The sequence below is a fragment of the Rhizophagus irregularis genome, chromosome 24 (genome assembly GCF_026210795.1).
Source record: "Rhizophagus irregularis chromosome 24, complete sequence".
NCBI classification, from domain to species: Eukaryota; Fungi; Glomeromycota; class Glomeromycetes; order Glomerales; family Glomeraceae; genus Rhizophagus; species Rhizophagus irregularis.
Window position 1 is genome coordinate 2860012 of NC_089452.1, and position 19572 is coordinate 2879583.

At 25.9% G+C, this 19572-nt stretch overlaps 4 protein-coding genes across 4 annotated transcripts; 2 read left to right on the top strand and 2 right to left on the bottom strand.

Moving 5' to 3' along the window:
* Positions 1–4745: 4745 nt before the first annotated feature.
* On the top strand, positions 4746–7582 carry OCT59_016309 (uncharacterized protein; the record flags this gene model as incomplete). The annotated part of the gene is made up of 11 exons (XM_025313388.2): positions 4746–4761; positions 4862–5511; positions 5597–5662; positions 5752–5925; positions 6007–6052; positions 6113–6268; positions 6351–6445; positions 6520–6616; positions 6704–6836; positions 6903–7244; positions 7349–7582. 11 exons carry the CDS (start codon positions 4746–4748, stop codon positions 7443–7445), a joined length of 1872 nt encoding a protein of 623 aa, XP_025187598.2. The 3' UTR covers positions 7446–7582.
* A 60-nt stretch (positions 7583–7642) lies between these two features.
* On the bottom strand, positions 7643–9639 carry OCT59_016310 (uncharacterized protein; the record flags this gene model as incomplete). The annotated part of the gene is made up of 6 exons (XM_066132391.1): positions 7643–8167; positions 8240–8518; positions 8590–8655; positions 8736–9107; positions 9256–9541; positions 9615–9639. 5 exons carry the CDS (start codon positions 9637–9639, stop codon positions 8389–8391), a joined length of 879 nt encoding a protein of 292 aa, XP_066003383.1. The 3' UTR covers positions 7643–8167; positions 8240–8388.
* A 2329-nt stretch (positions 9640–11968) lies between these two features.
* On the top strand, positions 11969–12872 carry OCT59_016311 (uncharacterized protein; the record flags this gene model as incomplete). The annotated part of the gene is made up of 8 exons (XM_066132392.1): positions 11969–12001; positions 12066–12104; positions 12294–12323; positions 12404–12431; positions 12513–12542; positions 12624–12653; positions 12735–12762; positions 12845–12872. 8 exons carry the CDS (start codon positions 11969–11971, stop codon positions 12870–12872), a joined length of 246 nt encoding a protein of 81 aa, XP_066003384.1.
* Positions 12873–18051: 5179 nt separating this feature from the next.
* OCT59_016312 (uncharacterized protein) lies at positions 18052–19107 on the bottom strand (the record flags this gene model as incomplete). The annotated part of the gene is made up of 2 exons (XM_066132393.1): positions 18052–18497; positions 18564–19107. 2 exons carry the CDS (start codon positions 19105–19107, stop codon positions 18052–18054), a joined length of 990 nt encoding a protein of 329 aa, XP_066003385.1.
* Between the last annotated feature and the right edge of the window lie 465 nt (positions 19108–19572).

The window sequence follows — 19572 nt, forward strand, 5'->3', positions numbered from 1 at the left end:
TGCACTTCAATCTGAGTTACCACATTAATGAAGAAATGAGTTAAAAATCCTCATTTCTATTTTAAATATTAAAAATACATCCCTTATAAATGAAGCTCGGATCAAGAAGTTGTAGAAGAGATGTTACAATATATTGGTAAACAGGTTATAGACGTATTTCAGATATTTTACATTTTGTAATTCCAGATCTTATGAATAGAAGTAATCTCAATCCAAATGATCCTATAATTCATGTATGAATATCAGATGATGGGCTTAACGAAGGCAGAAAAGTGAAACACGTTATGATTTTTTTTTTGATTTTTACGAATATACAAAAGAGTAATCTATATTTATAAATTCTATAAAATTCTATAAATGTATATATCCTTTTGTTTTCCGCTCCACTGTTAATTAAGGTAAACTAGACCGCTTTTTTTATATTAATATTCAAATAAATTACAATTAACCTTTGCTTCAGCTTGTCCATCAAATAATAAAACAAAGGTTAATATTTACGCCCCCAATTCTGATTGTTACTAGCTGTGTATACGCGTCTGGGCCTTGAAAAAAACACCACTTTTGTAGTTAAAATAGTAAATATAGCTAAAAGAGATTGATATTTATTTACCGATAGTGCATTGACAAGCCCATGATTACACATTGATTGTTAACATTTACCGAAATATGTTTGGCCAAATATTGTATAGAATGTTCGCTGAGAGTTGGTTTTGTTATAGACATTTCATATGTCTCAGAGGTAGGGTGTCTTGGGCTGATAAAACGACACTTAAAAATAAATTACGTAGAGACATATGTCAACAATCTCTTCCTCACCACGCATGCACGTTCTCGCACTTTCTTCTGATGCCTCCTCGAATGTCTAAATCATCAAAAAAATCGTCACTGTTGCTATTAAACTGAACTTGTACTTGAGGGAGAGTGGTATTGATGACCTCGGATGTACCTTCAATTTCTTTTTTGGATTATCATCATCATAAAGATTCATAATTTCGTATCCTTGATTGGTTGTAGATTTATCAAAAAGTCGAGTGAAAGTAAAGTTTGATTTTAGTCTATTAAACAGAAACCATTGTGCTGTCAGTCGAGTTCTTCATGAAACGAAACAACTAATTTTTTTACCCGTTTCTCCTCAATCAGTCCTTCGCTTTGCATATTCTCGATATTCATCCAAAAAGCTTTGTTCATTTTTTCATTATTCAACTGCAGTAAAAAAATAAAAAGGAAGAAATATAATAAGAATCTATTTCATATAGGTCATTGACAGCGTAGGATGGAACGCAACCCTATACTTCGTATATTATCACGAGAACGCAACTCCTTTAAGATCACCCTACACTCAAGACGAGGGCGGGGAGCGCCACCTCATACTTCATGAATACACTGTATTCTTACAGAGACGCAATCTGCTGGAGTTCCCACGTCTCCTGCAGGAACGAAACCTGCTCTTCATTTACATTATACGCAACTTTTTTAATAAGCTTTTCGTCACATTTCAACTCTTGCGCAACAGATATAAATCGTTTCTTCCAAAAGGCATTTTTGTTTGGTCATGATTTATCTTTTAAGTTTGTTCGGCTATTAATGTTTTGTTTTTACACAAGAAATTACTAAAGGGATATTTTTGCAGGACGCGATTTCTGTTCATAACAAGTAGAGTTAAGATTTGCAAGAAGTCAAAACTCATAGACATGTTAGAAGAGCCTACTATAATACTATAAGAGGGGCTTTAAATATATATAAAATAACTCGAAATTAATAAAATTAAAAATTAATAATAAAGTTCATTAAAATCATTAAAATCTAATCACTAGATTTTAAGATAATCATAAAAAACTAAAAGGGTAAAAAAGTATTAAAATCAATTTAAAAACTTTTAAAATGTAATTTCATTAATATTTATAAGAATATTTTATATATTTTATTTCAAAATGTAATTTTAACATTTTAATTAAAGTAAATTGCCTTTTATTGTTTAAGTTGTTTAGTGAAATTAAAACAGAATCCAGGAAATTTTTGTTTCAAAAATATTTTTTTATTATAATTGCTAGTATTAATTTTAAAAATAATATACTGCAAAAATATTTTCTTAGTTTTTATTTCAAAGTTTTTTACTCCAAATCACCAGATCACTATTAGCCAGAATTATCAATTTTTACCGGCACTATATTTTTTAATGCTGGTTGATCGTCATAATTTCAGTCACCACCTCCAGTGATAGTTAGAAAAATTCTTTATTAAATACAGTCAGCCCCCTTTATAGTCACACCCCTTGGGACCGAAAAAAAAGGGTGTGATTATAAAAAAAGTCATATGTTGTGATTATAGAGGAGGTTTTTCTAATATATTTATTAGTACATTGGGCCAAAATATGGTGTGCTTATAAAGGGGAATTTTATATGTTGTGATTATACGGGGGGTGACTATATAGGGGGTCGACTGTATATTAAATAAATAAAAAATTAAAGTAATAGTTACTTGTAGTAAAATTATAATATAATTTGGCTAATATTTTATTAGATTTTTAATTTTGCATTATTACTACTAATAAACTTAGCAATTTTTTTCTTTTTTTATTATTTAATAAATAATTTCAAAATATATATTTTTTTCAATTAAAATAGTATTAAATAAAAAATATTATGATATATTAAATAAATAATTAAAAAAAATATAAAATTTCAAATATTTCTAATATAACTTTAACTGAAACTTATTAATAAACAAAACAAATTAAAATAAATTTAAAAAAACAAATTTTGTAATTATTTTACCAATCAGTAATTCAATTTAAACAATTTTTTTTTAAATTATAAATCTTAATGAATTTTATAAAACAAAAAAAAATTTATTAATAGATGATAAAATATCAATTGCAATAAATTAAAATAATAATTTGTATAATTTATATATATTTTTTATAAATATATATATATAATATTTTAAATTTTATAAATATGCAAAAATTAAAGCAACTGAAAACTTTTAGTAATAAACAATTATTAATTATATATATAGCAAATAATAATTTTATTATTTTTTTTTCTGCAGCACTATTAAAATAATAAAAGTATAAAAATATATATATAAAAAACTATTTTAATATTATTCTTACAGTATAAACCACTTATAACTTATTATACTATGCTTAATAAGTAGTTAATAAATTAAATTAATTAGAATTAAACTGTAATTTAACAATTCAGTTTAAAGTATAAGTAAACTAAATTATAAACTGAGTTGATTTGGTTCAAATATATTAAATTATAACTATTTTTATTTCAAGTTAAAATATTATTTAACTTAATTATATTGGCACTATAAAATTGGCCAGTATTATAAAAATTTTAGCCAGAATTAATTCAGTATATTTAATCAGATTCATATATATTATATATTGTATTATAAACTTTATAAAATTTATTTTTATTGACTATAAAAAAATTTTATATTTTCAGTAACTAATATATATAATATGCAGGTTTTTTATTATGAAAAAACTAAATTTCTAAATAAAGCATTATAATTTATAAACTCCTTTTGATATACTAAGTAAATTGTAAAGCAGGCGAAAATACACATACTATATGGTTTTTAAAGATGTTACAATTGTGCCAAAAATGTAAAAATTTAAAAAATTTAAAAAAATAGAGAATTGGAAAATTTGGCAAAGTTCGGCAAAATTCGGCAAGTTCGGCAAAGTTCGGCAAAGTTCGGCAAAGTCTCGTCGTACTGTATTTAGTAATAAAAAAAATTTACTATAGTAATATTTTAGATTTAAAAATTACGTAATAACCACACGTAATTAAAAGTTAAGGTAATATTTTTCTCCCCAAAATTATTTTCCCACTTTTTTCACTTCCCAACCCGCTTTTGATTCTAAAACGTGAGCGTCGCCTAGAGGTAGTGCGATACTAGGGACACTCGTGGAAAGAGTATTGGCAAGCCAAGGGACTCTCCCCCAATTGCAAAAATTCGTTTAATATCAAAGTTACACAGTGTGTAACGTTTCAGATATTAGACTGAAAAGAACAGATACTACACTTGATCTTAGCCAATAGGCAAGAGAGGATAAGGAAAAAAAAATTGCTGCATTACGATATCATTTTAAATAAAAATTTGAAAAAAATCAAATTATGGGATTTCAGTTGCCCCTGACGTTTGGGTGCATCACAACTGGTTGACCAATCAAAATCCGAGCAATTTTCTTACAAAATTTGTAAAAAAAAACAAGAAACCTTCTGGAATTAAATTAGAATGTCAACGTATTTTGAACTTGTCATCTAATCTTAGTTCCTTTAATTAATATAGTTACGAAAAGAATTAATTTATTATTGTAAATGAAAATTTCTATTATTTTCCTTGTGAAAGAAACTCGAAGTTTGAAATTCTTTTAATTCGTTGGGAAATAAAAAAAAATTAGTAATTCGATGGGAATATAAAGAATAATTTAGCCATTATGTTAAATTATTAATGAATACTTATTTAATATATCTGCACAAATTTAGAATAGTACGTATTCAAAGAATAATAATTCTTTTTATTTTTCTTGTTATGCAGTTGACTCCACATTAATACATAAATGGTTTCTTTTTGGGAAAAAACTTGATTCGATCATATATTTGCTGATCAATTATAAATTCTAATCGTTTTTGAAAAAAAAATTTCTCTCTCCACCGCTAAATAAATAAAAAAAATAAAATAGAATAAAATAAAATAAAAAAAACAGAATAAAAAAATCCTCGATGGATCCATATACTGGTAAGATTATTTTGCTTTCAATAATTTTAACTTAAATCAGAGTATTTTTTTAATCTGATTAAACCATTTTCTTTTACATATCGAATCTTTCTTTATTAAGATGATGATCCTGAATACCGTAACACTCCATTGTTTTCTCAGGTTAACAAACCTTCGGTTAGAACTGTTGCTCCACCTGAACAACGTAGAGTAGGTGGTGGTGGAAGATATAATAGGAATCAATATCAACAACAATCTGGTTACCAACAACCTAGTCATCATTATTCTCAAAATCATCACCATCACCATCACCAACAGCAATACAGAAGTTATAACCATTATAATTCTTCGGATCGTTCTAATTATAATTCAAATAGATATAATCAACAAGAACAACGATCGCCACAACAAGCCTCGCAATCTTATAATACGAGAGAAGAACGACATAGAGAAGAACATCATCATCGATATCCAACTCAAGAGCAAAAACCACCACAACCTCCATTGACTTCTATTCCACCTTCTTCTTCTTCTTCTTCTTCTTCGTCTACTTTACCATCTCTACCTTCTTTTTCAAGTATTTCTCAATTATCATCTGATAATTCATCATCATCATTCTCTACTCTTCCTCCTATTCAGCAAATTGACAAAGATAAAAATCGAATAACTTCTACTATACAATTACCTAAGCAAAATGCGGACTTTATTTCTTGTAATATTCCTTATGAAGGAGGAAAGCCAATTGAGGGACTAGGGATGGTTTTTGGCCTAGTAAGTTAAATCTTTTTTCAAATTGTTTTTTGGGTATTTTTTGTATTTTTATTCATATTAATATCTACTTTTACAATCGTTAAAGATTACTGAACCTGATTATAATCTATTTTGCGATTCCAAAGTTGTGTACGATCTTCTTCAAAAGAAGGTAAAAATCTTCTTATAAATAGCGTATCAGTTCGATAAAAAATTATTAACTTTTTTTAACAAATAAAAAAAAAAAATCTCAAACAATAGAATAGTATTGAGGGTATATCACATGAAAAATTCACAGAAGCGAGACAGAAATCAAATCCTTATGAAAAAGTTGGTAATTCGATTTTTATGAATAGAGCTGCTGTAAAATTGGCATGTTTAGATTCCTTAGTTGGCTTTGCATCGGTTAAAAGATACGATCCTGTTAAAGAACTGGTAAGCTAATATACATTGAAATTTTATTTAATACAATGTTATAAACAATTTGATGATCATAAACTTTTTTAATATACAAAGGTATTTTGGTTTGCGGACTTATGTGGTGGACCAGGAGGATTTACAGGTTTTAAAAATTAACATTTTTTCTTAAATAACTTTAAAAATAATTAATTATTTTTTTTAGAATATTTGTTATGGCGTAAACATTCTTGGTGGAGAGAAAAAGTTCACGGATGGGGAATTACTTTAAAAAGTGGACAGGATTTTGAATTTAATAGATTTCATCATGAAACTATGCCAACTAAATGTTTTAAACCCTACTACGGAGCTGATGGCACAGGTAATTTCAACCATTTCTCTTTTGAATTTGGTTAATGGTAATGATAATAATGATAATAGTAATAATATCTTAAAATATTTAGGTGATTTGTATAAAGAAGAAAATATTAAAGATTTTGCAAGAGTTGTAAAAGGAGGAACTAAAGGAGATGGGGTAGATTTGGTAACAGCTGATGGGGTAAGTTCTGTGTATAAGCATTTAAGAACTTAATATTATGGTGTAAGCTAAAGATATTTTGTCGATTTAAATAGGGATTTGATGTAAGAGGAAGAGAACAATATCAAGAAATTCTTTTAAAACAACTTATATTATGTCAAGTAGTTACGATGTTTATGACACTCCGAAAAGGTAATTACCAATGAATTTTAGAATTTTGTAACAATATATTGATTTTTTTTTTTTAAATAAATGTGTATACATACTTATTTTATTTAGATGGTGATTTTGTATTAAAATTATTTGATATATTTACACCATTCACTGGAGGTATCGTATGGATATTATATCGTCATTTTGAAAAGATTTGTATCATCAAACCATTATCAAGTAGACCTGCAAATTCAGAGAGGTAATTTTTTTTTATTTTAATTAAAAATTTAAAAGCCATGCTTAATGCTAATTTCCTCTTTGCTAGATATATAATTTGTCAAAAATTACGAGAAAGTAATCCAGAAGCAATGATAAGTTATCTCCTCAAAGTAAACAGAAAATTTAATGAAATAAAATCTAACGAGTCAACTTTATCACCAACGACCACATCATCGTCATCACTTAACCGGTTATTAACGCAAGATAGAGAATCAACAAATTCATCAAGATCAACAAAATTACCAAAGGAGGATATAAATGAAATTATTGATATTTCCGAAATAAAAAAAGATCAAGAATTCTTGAATTATATTAAACAGAAGAACATTGAGATAGCTAAAAACCAGATTGGAACTATTAAACAGTTATTGAAATTTGTTGAGAATCCGTATCCTTTTTTTATTATGAATCAATAGGTTATGAGAGAGAAAGTTTAAGGCTTGAAAGAAATTTTTTAAATTCCTTAATTTAATTTTATTTTTGATAATATAGGGAAATGAGATTACCTCAGGAAGAATATAAAAAACTTTGTTTACAAGAATGGAGATTACCACCAAGCGAAGAAGGTTCTTATAAATCTGTGTATTAATAAATTATATTGTGAAATTATTAAAAATATGTCGTTATTTGATATCTTTTAAATTAAAGTTATTTGGAAAAAAACTTTTAGTTGCTTGATAATTTAAAATAAATTTGCACAATATATTAAGATACAAGAAACAGGGTAGATCAAAAACGATATATATTATAAAACGTATTTTCACATGTATAATAGCAACACATTATAAATTTCATAATTTTAAATTTATTATGTTCTTTAAAAATGTGCATTCACTGCATTCACTAATGCTTAAACCGATTTCCATTAAATAAATTAATGAAATATTGATCAAATGAATCTTTACGATTTCTTGGAAGAATTAAAATCGTATTTTGATTTCCTTTTTTCAATCCTATATCCTGCAAATCCAAAAAAAATATATATATATATATATGTATAATATACATTACAATATTTGTGTGAAAAATTCAAAGCTACCCGTTTCTACCAAATATAGTGAAATTTACAAACATAAAAATAATAAAGTCAAATAGTCTAATGTAATGACAAAAAAAAGTTACGCTATATGTTTTTTTCAATTAGGATAAAAATTCTTGTTCAAACCAGTGATGAATTTTTATCAAAATAAAAAGCTAATTTTCCATCCCGTTATTCATTTTCCGAGGATTAGTAACCGCTGATTTAGCATACGGATGATATTGATATCGTTTAGCTCTTTTAGCATAATCTGTAATTCTTGTGCTCTGTGACTTTTAGATAATAAGAACAACAATGTTAAAATAATTCGAGAATATATTGACAAAAAAGAATGTAATCCTTACATCAGATTCTAAACTACTACCACTATCCGACTCTTCCTCGATTTCGTTATTATTAACATCCGTCACGTTTGGTGTTGATGTATGTTTTCTGTAAATTCAATATACGAAAATTTAATCGTTTTAAAAATAATAAATAAATATGAATGTATTTACCTAATTACATAATGTATTTCTTCATCAGAGTCGGAGTCAATAGAGCCAATGGCAGACTCTGATCTTTCAGCCTCAACTTGTAATAGTGGAACTATACTTCGCGGTTTAATGGACGCTCCCAATGAACTTTAGATATAATACATAATTTAATAAACAAACGAATATTTAAGGAAATAATAATAGATGTTAATTTATACCAAAGTGTGTCATCTTCATCTTCATAATCATAAAAATTTGACGGAACCGGATAACGTACACCACGACTATAAACATTATGAAATCGATAAACGTTTATAAAATAATTTTTTTTTTAAAAAAAATATTTGTAATATCATTTACTTACAACACTTGCGCAAATTGATTTTCATTAACTTTATTGTCCGACCCTTCTTTCATTGCAACAGGCGGTGAAAGGAATGGATTATTCGGAGAATCTCTTATAGTTGATGGGTCTAGTTCGCGCGGCGAAGAATCGCATGAAATCTCGTCTTTTTTAATTGAATTCTTTGGAACAAGAAAAGGATTCCTGGGATAATCGCTTTCGATCAATCCATTTTTTGACTCAATTTCTATAATTGTATCAATAAAAGTTTCACGCCATTCTGAGTCTTCTTGTGACAAAGAGTCATCAGAATCAGTGATTTCTAATTCATTAACTTGTTCTGATAATGGTTCTTGTGAGTCCCACAATAATTTTGCAGAATTGGTCAGCGGTCTAATAAAAAATTAATCAATGACATAATTTATTTAAATGATTAAACGCTAGGATGTGGTTCTAAAGTGATATTCTTTCCATGTCTTAGGAAAAAAATTTTAAAATTTGCAATTATACGCGTAATATAAAAGGAAATGTAAATAATTACCGAATATACACTATTGTATCATTTAATTTACGCGTTTCTGGCGAAAGTGGAGGTGATTTTTGTATTTTAGCTGCTTTTTCTCTTGCAACTGCTAGAGGCCCAAAGGGATTTTCTGGTGAATCAATAGCTCCAAGCGATATCGATGTTTTAGGTTGCGGCGAAGTCTTGTGTGTCGAACTTTGCTCTGCCAAATCTTGAACTATAGCTAACTTCGTGGCAACCTTCGCCGCCGGTTCCTCTAGAGTACTCTGTGGAACTACGGACGACGAAGGCTCATAATTTGGCTCTTTTAAGGCCGAAATGATTATAGTTTTAATTGCCAACAAAATAAAGTGTTAGCAATCAGATTTACGCGACACTATGATCGACTAATCTTAGTAACATGAACTTCTACATGTTTAGATTGTTACACGAGGTAACAGTTGAAATTAAAATTAGGATGGCGCACTGCTTACTATATATATAAGAACAGATAACTATATTAAAATTTTGGTAAAATTTTAAAGAGATTAAAAATATCGTAAAATTAAAATTAATATTTCTTTGTCTTTATTATAAAACTTAACAATTCTAATATATTCTTCTATTATTAAAAAAATAGAATTTTATATAAATATAAAACATTTTTCATAAAATATCCAACTTATTTAGCAAATATTTTTAACAAACTAAATTATTTTAATTAGTATTTAATTTTAGAGAATTACTAAACTTAACCTGGGGGAATTTTCCTTCCCTCTCCCTTTATTTCAATTTTTAATTAAAATATTGACTTGCGAAGTAATCTAAGAATAAGATTATATGTAAATTTATGAGAAGAAAAGGTTTTATTAAGTTAAAAAAGGTAGTTGTTCAGATGGTTTTTGTGAAAAGTACATAATTTTGATTTTTATAGTTAAATTGTATTTTTCATAATAAAAATTTTTTTTAAAACCAATTTTATGCAATTAATATCTATTTCATAAAAAAAGTTTATTTTTTTTAAGGGTATCATATGGTTACACATATGTAACATAATGTCGATTATAACCCAAGTCAATTTTATCAATTAAAAAAAAGTGTGACAAAGCCAAGCCACTAAAGAAACATATTATTATTGTTTAAATTTTTTATTTCCATATTTTTAAAGAGTTGTTATACCTGGTTTAATTAGTTTTTTTAGTATATGCTTTATTTTCAAAAAGTTTTACTTGTCAAGAATTCAGTTGCAAGTTGCTCATTATACCTTAAAGTTGCTCATTACTTAAGCTAACTCAGTCAGTTTGCACTATTTTCTTACCAAACTTAAAACCAAACAGTCTGGCTTCTTTATCTACAAATTCACTTATACAATAATATAATGGTAAGACAGATTTTTTGAAAGTTTACTATAAGCTATTCCTTAAATTTATAGTTCTATATTGTTCTATTTTTAGATTTCTAGTAGTTTTCTAATTATTACTTTTTTTCATTATGGATAGATTATACATATTTAAATAATAGTAATTATAAATAAGTATATTGCATTGGAGTTATCAAGGAGCAGGTTATTGTTATTAAAAAGTGATCTATTTATTTTTTGGATAAAGAATCAAAAATCATTTACTGAGAGCGCTTAAATATTAATTTTTATTGTAATATTTTATTTTTTGTAATTTATCTTACAAAATAAAATAATTATAATCATTATAGACAACAAATTAGTGAAACTGTGAAATTTCTGTTAATTGTAAAATAAAATAATGAAGTTTTTTCAATTTTTTCTTTGATTTTTCTTTCGTGTGAAGTATTTCTTAAAAAATTGTCATGTAAAATTGATTGATTTTATTGGCTATTATTGTTGATCATCACATGAAATACTATTTTTAAAATGTTACACAAGTTGATCATTGAGTTAACTACGAAATCAACAAAAAGACCCTACCCTTAAATTCTTAAGGGGGGGAGGAATTATCCCCCTGGTTAAGATTAGCAATACTCTTAATTTTAGATATAATTTTTATATTTTATTTAATATTTAATTTATATTATACCATATATTGCAAGCTACAGTACTTCTCTATATATAGTACCCCTTTTTATAATATAGGTAAATATTTTTTAAATATATTACAAGTTTTTAAACCTTTTTATTTATAATAAAAAATTTTATACATCTTTGGGTATGATATTATATTAACTAACCCTTTAAAATTTGCAAAATATCTAAAGTATTGTGGCTTATAATATATAATGGTTTAAATATATTAACTTATTATAATTTCAGTTACTGGTGATTATCACCTCTGGTAATAGTTAGAAAAATTCTATATAAAAATTACCTGTATTTTAACTATACTCCTGTTTTTAATTAATTAATAATACAGTCAAATCTATACATGAAACTGAAATTGGTTAATTTTGACTTCCGAAATGGTCGAAATGGTCGAAATGATTTTGACTTGAGCCCCTCCAAAAGTCGAAATGGTTGAAATTACATTATAGTCATATGATTTTATAGTAAACAATAATACAGTCCCCTCTCGATATAACGAACCCTAGGTTCCAGCTGATCAAGGCTTCGTTATAAGCAACTTCGTTAACACTATAACGAATTATTCGGTATTGTATAACGAATTCTTCGGTATAGGAATATCGGTTATACAGATCATGTGACTTGTTGATCTGATTACTGATAATTTAACATTTTTTTTAATCTTTTTTTTATAGGGGTGCTTTCTAAACTTCAAAATAGATGCCTAGAATGAGAAGTAAGTGGGAACTGGGGGTTTTTTATATTAATTTCGTTTAAGAACATTTACTAATGTTCTTTTTTTATTTTTTTATTGTAGAGAACTTCCTGGACTTCGAAATGGACGCCTGAGACAGAAGTAAGACGGAACTCAATTTTTTTTATTTAAGAACATTTACTAATGTTCTTTTTTTATTTTTTTATTATAGGGAACTTCCTGGACTTCGAAATAGACGCTTGAGCAAGAAGTAAGTGGGGAACTCAATTTTTTTTATTAATTTCGTTTAAGAACATTTACTAATGTTCTTTTTTATTTTTTTTATTGTAGGGACTTCGAAATGGACGCTTGAGACAAGAAGTAAGTGGGACAACTCAATTTTTTCTTTTAATTTCGTTTAAGAACATTTACTAATGTTCTTTTTTATTTTTTTATTGTAGGGACTTCGAAATGGACGCTTGAGACGAAGTAAGTGGGACAACTCAATTTTTTCTTTTAATTTCGTTTAAGAACATTTACTAATGTTCTTTTTTATTTTTTTTATTGTAGGGACTTCGAAATGGACGCTTGAGACAAGAAGTAAGTGGGACAACTCAAATTTTTCTTTTAATTTCGTTTAAGAACATTTACTAATATTCTTTTTTATTTTTTTTATTGTAGGGACTTCGAAATGGACGCTTGAGACAAGAAGTAAGTGGGACAACTCAAATTTTTCTTTTAATTTCGTTTAAGAACATTTACTAATATTCTTTTTTATTTTTTTTATTGTAGGGACTTCGAAATGGACGCTTGAGACGAAGTAAAGTGGGACAACTCAATTTTTTCTTTTAATTTCGTTTAAGAACATTTACTAATGTTCTTTTTTTATTTTTTTATTATAGGGAATGCTTCCTGAAGTATTCTATATAAAAATGTTTATTATAATTCCTTTTTTTGTAGGAATGCTGTTTAACAATAACTGACTATATAATAAATAAATTATTAATGATATATTAATTTAACTAGGAGTGTCCTTACCCCTGTGATAAATATAAATTAATAACAATTCACATCGAATCCTAATACAACCGAATTAATGTAAATTAATGTAATTCTGCCTAAATATTAAATAAAATAGCCAGAATTATTAATCCCGATACGATCCCCTGATACAAGCCTGATCCATAATTTAAATATAAAACACAGGGGTGATATTTAATGTCATAATGCATCAATATTTATTAATAATTACATTTAATTATAAACTATAGAAATTCTTCGTTATAACTGAAAAAAAATTCGTTATAAAAAAAATCCGTTATATCGAGAGGCATTTTTATATAAGAAATTCACACACTTTACTTCGTACTACGTTATACGGTAAATAAATAGTAAACTTCGTTATATCAAGGTTTTTTTCATATTTAAAATCGGTACCACACTGTATGATCCGTTATATCGTGTTATTCGCTATATTGAGGTTCGCTATAGAGAGGGGTGACTGTATTAAAATTCAAAGTTAAAGAACTCCGCATCCAGTGATTCGAGTTTTATGATCTTTATACGGTTGGATTCAGCTCATCGAGAGGATTCCAATGATATGTATTTCATATCTGTAGCATCAATATTGACGGAGTTATTCATGTTTAAAATTTTATATTAAATTATAATTATAAAAATCACATAACTGTGATGTAATTTCGACCATTTCGACTTTAATTTCGACTTTTGACCTTCCCAAATCGAAATATTTCTACTTTTGGGCTTTAATTTTGACTTTATGTATAGTCAAATCTCTTAGTAGAGTTCAGTAAAGAAAAATTTTTTTATATACTGAACCCCTAAGTTTTTTCAGAGAAAGTTCAATATATAAAGAAAATCATGTGATTAATATTCCAATTTCAACTAGAATTAAGATATCTCAGCATCAATTAATTTAAGTAAAAATTAAATAGTTATAATTCTAGCTGAAATTAATTAATTTCAGGCAAAATTGGCAAATCATGTGACTAAGTTCAGTATATCAAAAATTTTTTTATTATGTTTTATAATAAGGCCATACAAACTTGATTTTATGGTTTTCATAATACAAAAATTTCATCAATAACCCGGCAATCCGGCTTTTAATTTTTTTTTTCAAAAATTTTATATGCGAAATTTTTTTTCAATTTTTAAAAAATTCTCACCCGGCATAGTAATAATATAAAAAAATTTTTTTTTAAGACTTAACAAAACTGACCCGGCCGGACTATGAAAACCATTTTTACCACTTTGTGTCGCCTAAGTGGTAAATCAATAAAAGTTCAAAATACGTTATATAAAGTTGTATACATATGGGCTAATCTGACTCACCAACCAAATGTCACATGAAAATAAGTGTAACAATATCGAACCAATCGAATTTAGTGTAATAAGTGAAAAAAAATCAAAAAAAAATATTTTGAACGCTTCTTTTATATAATAAAACCATTATAAAATACTGTCAAAAATAAAGAATAACCCTTAAAAATATGCTGTTTATTATATAAATACATATAATATATAATAATTACAATAATTATTAAACAATAATGCCTAAAAAATAAAAATAAACCTATTAATATATTTAAAAAAAGTTTTACAGCGTAAACTGCTGTTTAAAATGCCTTAATAAATGTAATAATATGCAAATAATGTTATAAAAATAAAGCATATTATACTAACTTTAACATGTCACATATTTACAACATCCAATAGGAAAACGATTCTCCAACGATTTTCCACCATATTGTTTTTTTGTAGAAAGCTTATCTAAGTTTAATTATTTGCAGATCATCACAAATTTCATATATATTCCTCAATTATATCACCTGATTATTAATTAAATAAATGTCTCGACGGCCAATATGAATGCTCAATATATTAAGATATTTTTAAATATTATAAAACTGGTTTTTTAAAAAAAGTTTAGTAAGTCAAAAGTTTATTATATCATAAGTTCATTATATCGAGACTAGACTGTAATTTAACTGTATTTTTTTTAAATTTAATATTTATTGAAATATAATAATATTTATTTAAAAATATTTAGAATTCTATTATAATCAGTATAATTAAGTATTTACTTTAATTGGATATTTGAATATTCAATTGAATATAATATATGTATAAGTTTAAATATATGAGGTTTTTGCAATAGAAAGGTATGAAACTCAAAAAAAATTAAAAATTGAATTAATATTAAATTTGCATTTATTTCAGTAAAAAAAAACATAATTAGCATATAAAGTAAAATTAAAATTTTTTTTGAATTTCATACTTTTTTATTGCAAAGACCTCATATAGTTAACTTTCTTTATAATCACTTTTGTTTTAATTGTATTTTACTATATAATTATACCAGTTAGATGTTCAAAATATTTTATTATTAAAACTATCCTATATAATTACAATCTATCTATAGTTACTATTACACATATTTTTAAAAATCTTATATTAAAAAAATATTGTTTATGGTCATAATTATGTATAAAAAATATAATAAATTACTTAGCATCTAATGATTACAAAAGTATGTAATACAGTTTATTAGAATTATCTTACTAAGATAAATCAAATAGTGGTAATTTTATCTTTCTACAATTACTGGCTAATAAACTATTTAACAAAATGTCAAAAATAGGTATTTTAATATTTCTCAGTATTTAGTAATTGTAAAATGATGATTAATAACTCTTTGGAATCATATAATCAAGATAAATCAAATGGTACTAAAATCAACTTTTTTAAATATGATAGATCATAAGTTATGTAAAAAATATTAAAATAATAAATTATAAATAACTTGCAATCTATCACATCTAAAATAATGATCTTAGTATCATTTAATTCATTTTAATTAAATGATTCTAAAGAGTTATTAACTATTATTTTACAATTACTAGATACTAAACAATTAAGCAAAATGTTTAATGGCATTATAATTCTAGATATCAGAAAAATCATGTAATATGGATAAATAATATACTGATAAAGATATAGATAAATAATTAACTGAAAGATAAATAATTAACTAAAAAATAAATAATTAGTTGAAAAATAAATAATATATCAAGAAATTGAAAAATAAAATATTAGTTATGTGATATAATATAGTAATAAATAGTACAAGTATTTTATAGTAATACAGTCGGCTCTCGTTATAACGAATTTTGATATAACGAATTATTTGGTATAACGAATTTTTAGTGTTGTACCAATTTTAACATATAAAAAAAAATTTGCTATAATGAATATTACTAATTAAATGCTGTATACTGTTTAACGAAGTAAGTCTATAAACTGTACATAATAAAATGACTCTTTTTATACCGAATTTCTTTTTATAATGAACTTTTTTTAATACAATGAAGATATTTTGTGTAACATACGTTGTACATAACATAAGAAATCATAATATACCACAATATACCAAAGTTTCATATGTTATACCAGATTTTCCCATTATATCGAAATTCGCTATATTTTATTAACGAATTTTCTTATAACGAAGGCCTGATTGGCCAAACCACCAACTTCGTTATATCGAGAGCCGACTGTATTTATTTATAATTTAGTTATTTATAATTATCTATATTTATATTAATTAATATTAGTTTAAATTAGTTAAATAGTTTATTATTGTATCAATAAAGTCATTGTATTAATGAAATAATTGTATCAATAAGAAATTATTTCTATTAGTAGAATATTATTCTTATTTATAATTATAGTTGTTTCCGAAATTCAATTGGCAAATCCGAAATCCGAAATTACAAAATCATAATTAATTACGTATTCCGAAATTCCAAAATTTGCATAATAGTGCAAAATTGCGAATATCTCGGGATCTAGTGATCAGATTTCGATGATCTTACTACCATTCGATTCGTCTCATCGAGGCGAATCTAATGATATGTGTTTCATTTCTATAAAACCGATATTGATGGAGTAAAATTACTATAAACATTTAATGAATTTTGGTATCGGAGCATGATCTAGTGATTAGATTTGAATGAATTTACCACCATTCGATTCGTCATGACGAGACGATTCTAATAGCGGTAAGATCATCTTTCTAGCATTGAAATTGGTGTAGCCATTACGCTATAAATATTTAAAAGTTATTGGTATCGAATCGCGATCTAGTGATTGGATTTAAATGATCTTACTACTATTAGAATCGTCTTATCAAGACGAATCAAATGGTAGTAAGATTATCCAAAACGGATCACTGGGTGCTGAGTTATTATTTGTTAAAGTTTATATATATAAATCGGCCAAAATTAAGGCTAATTCTGGCCAAATATTTTCATAATACGAAATTAATTACGGAGTCTGAAATCAATTACGGAATACGGAGTTTTTCTAATGAATTACTTAATAATTACAGAATTACGTAATTACATATTTCCGTAATACTAAAATAATTTCGGACACAAGTATATTTATAATCTTTAGCATAATATAAATTATTATAAAGGCTGAATTTTAGACTTAGTTTCAGTTAATCAGTTTTTAACTCAATAAAATGAAATATTAATTTATTAAAAGTTATTTTGAATATATTCATAGTCTGCTTGAGATTTAATTAATATTTAATTTATTAAAATAATAAAATATATAAAAATTATTATAATTTGAAAGTAAAATTATAAATTGAAATTAAGAGAATTTTTGTAAAAAAAACTATTAAAATTTGAAAGTTAAATGAATAAATAATGAAATTTAAACCAAATAAAAATATACAGTCAAACCTTGATATAGCGAACCCTTGATATAGTGAATTTTTCAGACAACTATAATAAATTTCCCCTTGCTATAACGAATTAACCAATCAAATCTCTTAAAATCTTCACTATAGCCCTATAGCGAAGTTGAGGTCTGGAACCTAGGGTTCGTTATAACAAGGGTTGACAGGACCCCGGACAATTATATGAGATGTGGGGGGAAAAAAAATGATAAAATTTGGAAAAATTTACCCCAAAAATTTTTGGATTTTATACCCACTTTTATATATACTACATTTAAAAAATTCGAAATTTACCCAAATTTTACATACCAGATTAGTACCAGATTAGTAAAAATTATTTTATTTATTTTTTCCTTTTTGATTAAGACAACGTAAAATACAAGATAAAATACTATCATTAGAAAGTGTTTGATAAATCTGGTATGCGTTAGATTGTAATGAATACATATCTGTACATGATTTTTCTACTTGATATCCCAAATAATAAAGTATTCGTTTAGATGTTAAATGACAAAAATATTCGTATCCTTCTTCACACTTTGAATAAAACAAATTATTCTGTAAATTTCTGAATACTTTAGTGGATACATATGTAATTAGATTAACTTCATTTATAGGTTCTTCAGTATATGAATGATTATTTCCAGTTGATGTACGATAATAAATTGCAAGTATTTGTACAAGACATATTTCCTTATTAATTAATGTTAATGCAAATCCTCCCTTTTGTACAGGATAAATTGAAGAAATATTTGCCGTACAGATCGAAGGAACATAATCTAAAACTATAAAATATTTAATTAAATATTTAATAATTATTAGTAAAAATTAATAAATCAGTTAATACTTACTGTAATTTGGCAATTGTAATTCTCGCGAATTTTTTAACATTTCATTGACATTTTCAAATCTTTTTCTAATATCCCATCGTTCTAATCGTGCTTTTGGTAATCTTGTATTATTATTATTATTAGTAACTTGCGCAACTATTTTGCTAGCAATAGATGGATTAATTTCTGACGAATTATAGTCTCTTTCCTGAAACTGTGACCGGATCATTTTTTTTGAAGTATAAGCTTTGTGATATTTTCGGCGTTGATGTAGTAGATCAAAAATTACATTGCCATTATTATCTAATATATCAGGATTGTTGTCATCATAAATTTGTTGTAAATATGTATTATTAGATAAATTTGTTATCTGTTCACGAGCATCTATCAAATTCTCATCTGTATCATTTCGTAAATTTAAGCTTGCAACATTTTCCATCATTTCAGCAACTTCTGCTAAAATTTCTTCTCCATCTCGAAATTCTTTTGTTAAATTTTCTTCAATTGGCGTTATTTCACTTGTTAGGAGATCAATTGGAGATGATGGTAATAATGTAACTACCATAGAAACACATTTCGCCAAAGCATTTGCTTCTCTATATGCATCATTAATAAGAACTCTAATTTCGTCATCTGTAGGCCAAATTTTTAAACTTGAATTTAAATTGTCAACATTTCCTTCAAAATAATCACAAATATAACCTATTAAATTTTTTTATAAATTAAATTAGAGATTGATTATAATAATAAAATGCTGAAAATTATTAAATAAACCAACCAACTCGAGAAGTTTTATATTCTGAATTTGGATTGACAATTGTAGAATTATAATAGGCATTTGTAACATGGCGAATTTTAGGAATTAGATAAATTAAATCTGCATATGTAAAATCGGGTAAGTGTTGCCACGCCATTCCAAAAAAATGCTCGCATGCCTCACTTCCATGCATCCAAGGTAATAATGGCATTGAATTATAGTATTCCCGATGTGCTATGATAAGTAAAATCTGTAATAATAAAACCAGCACTA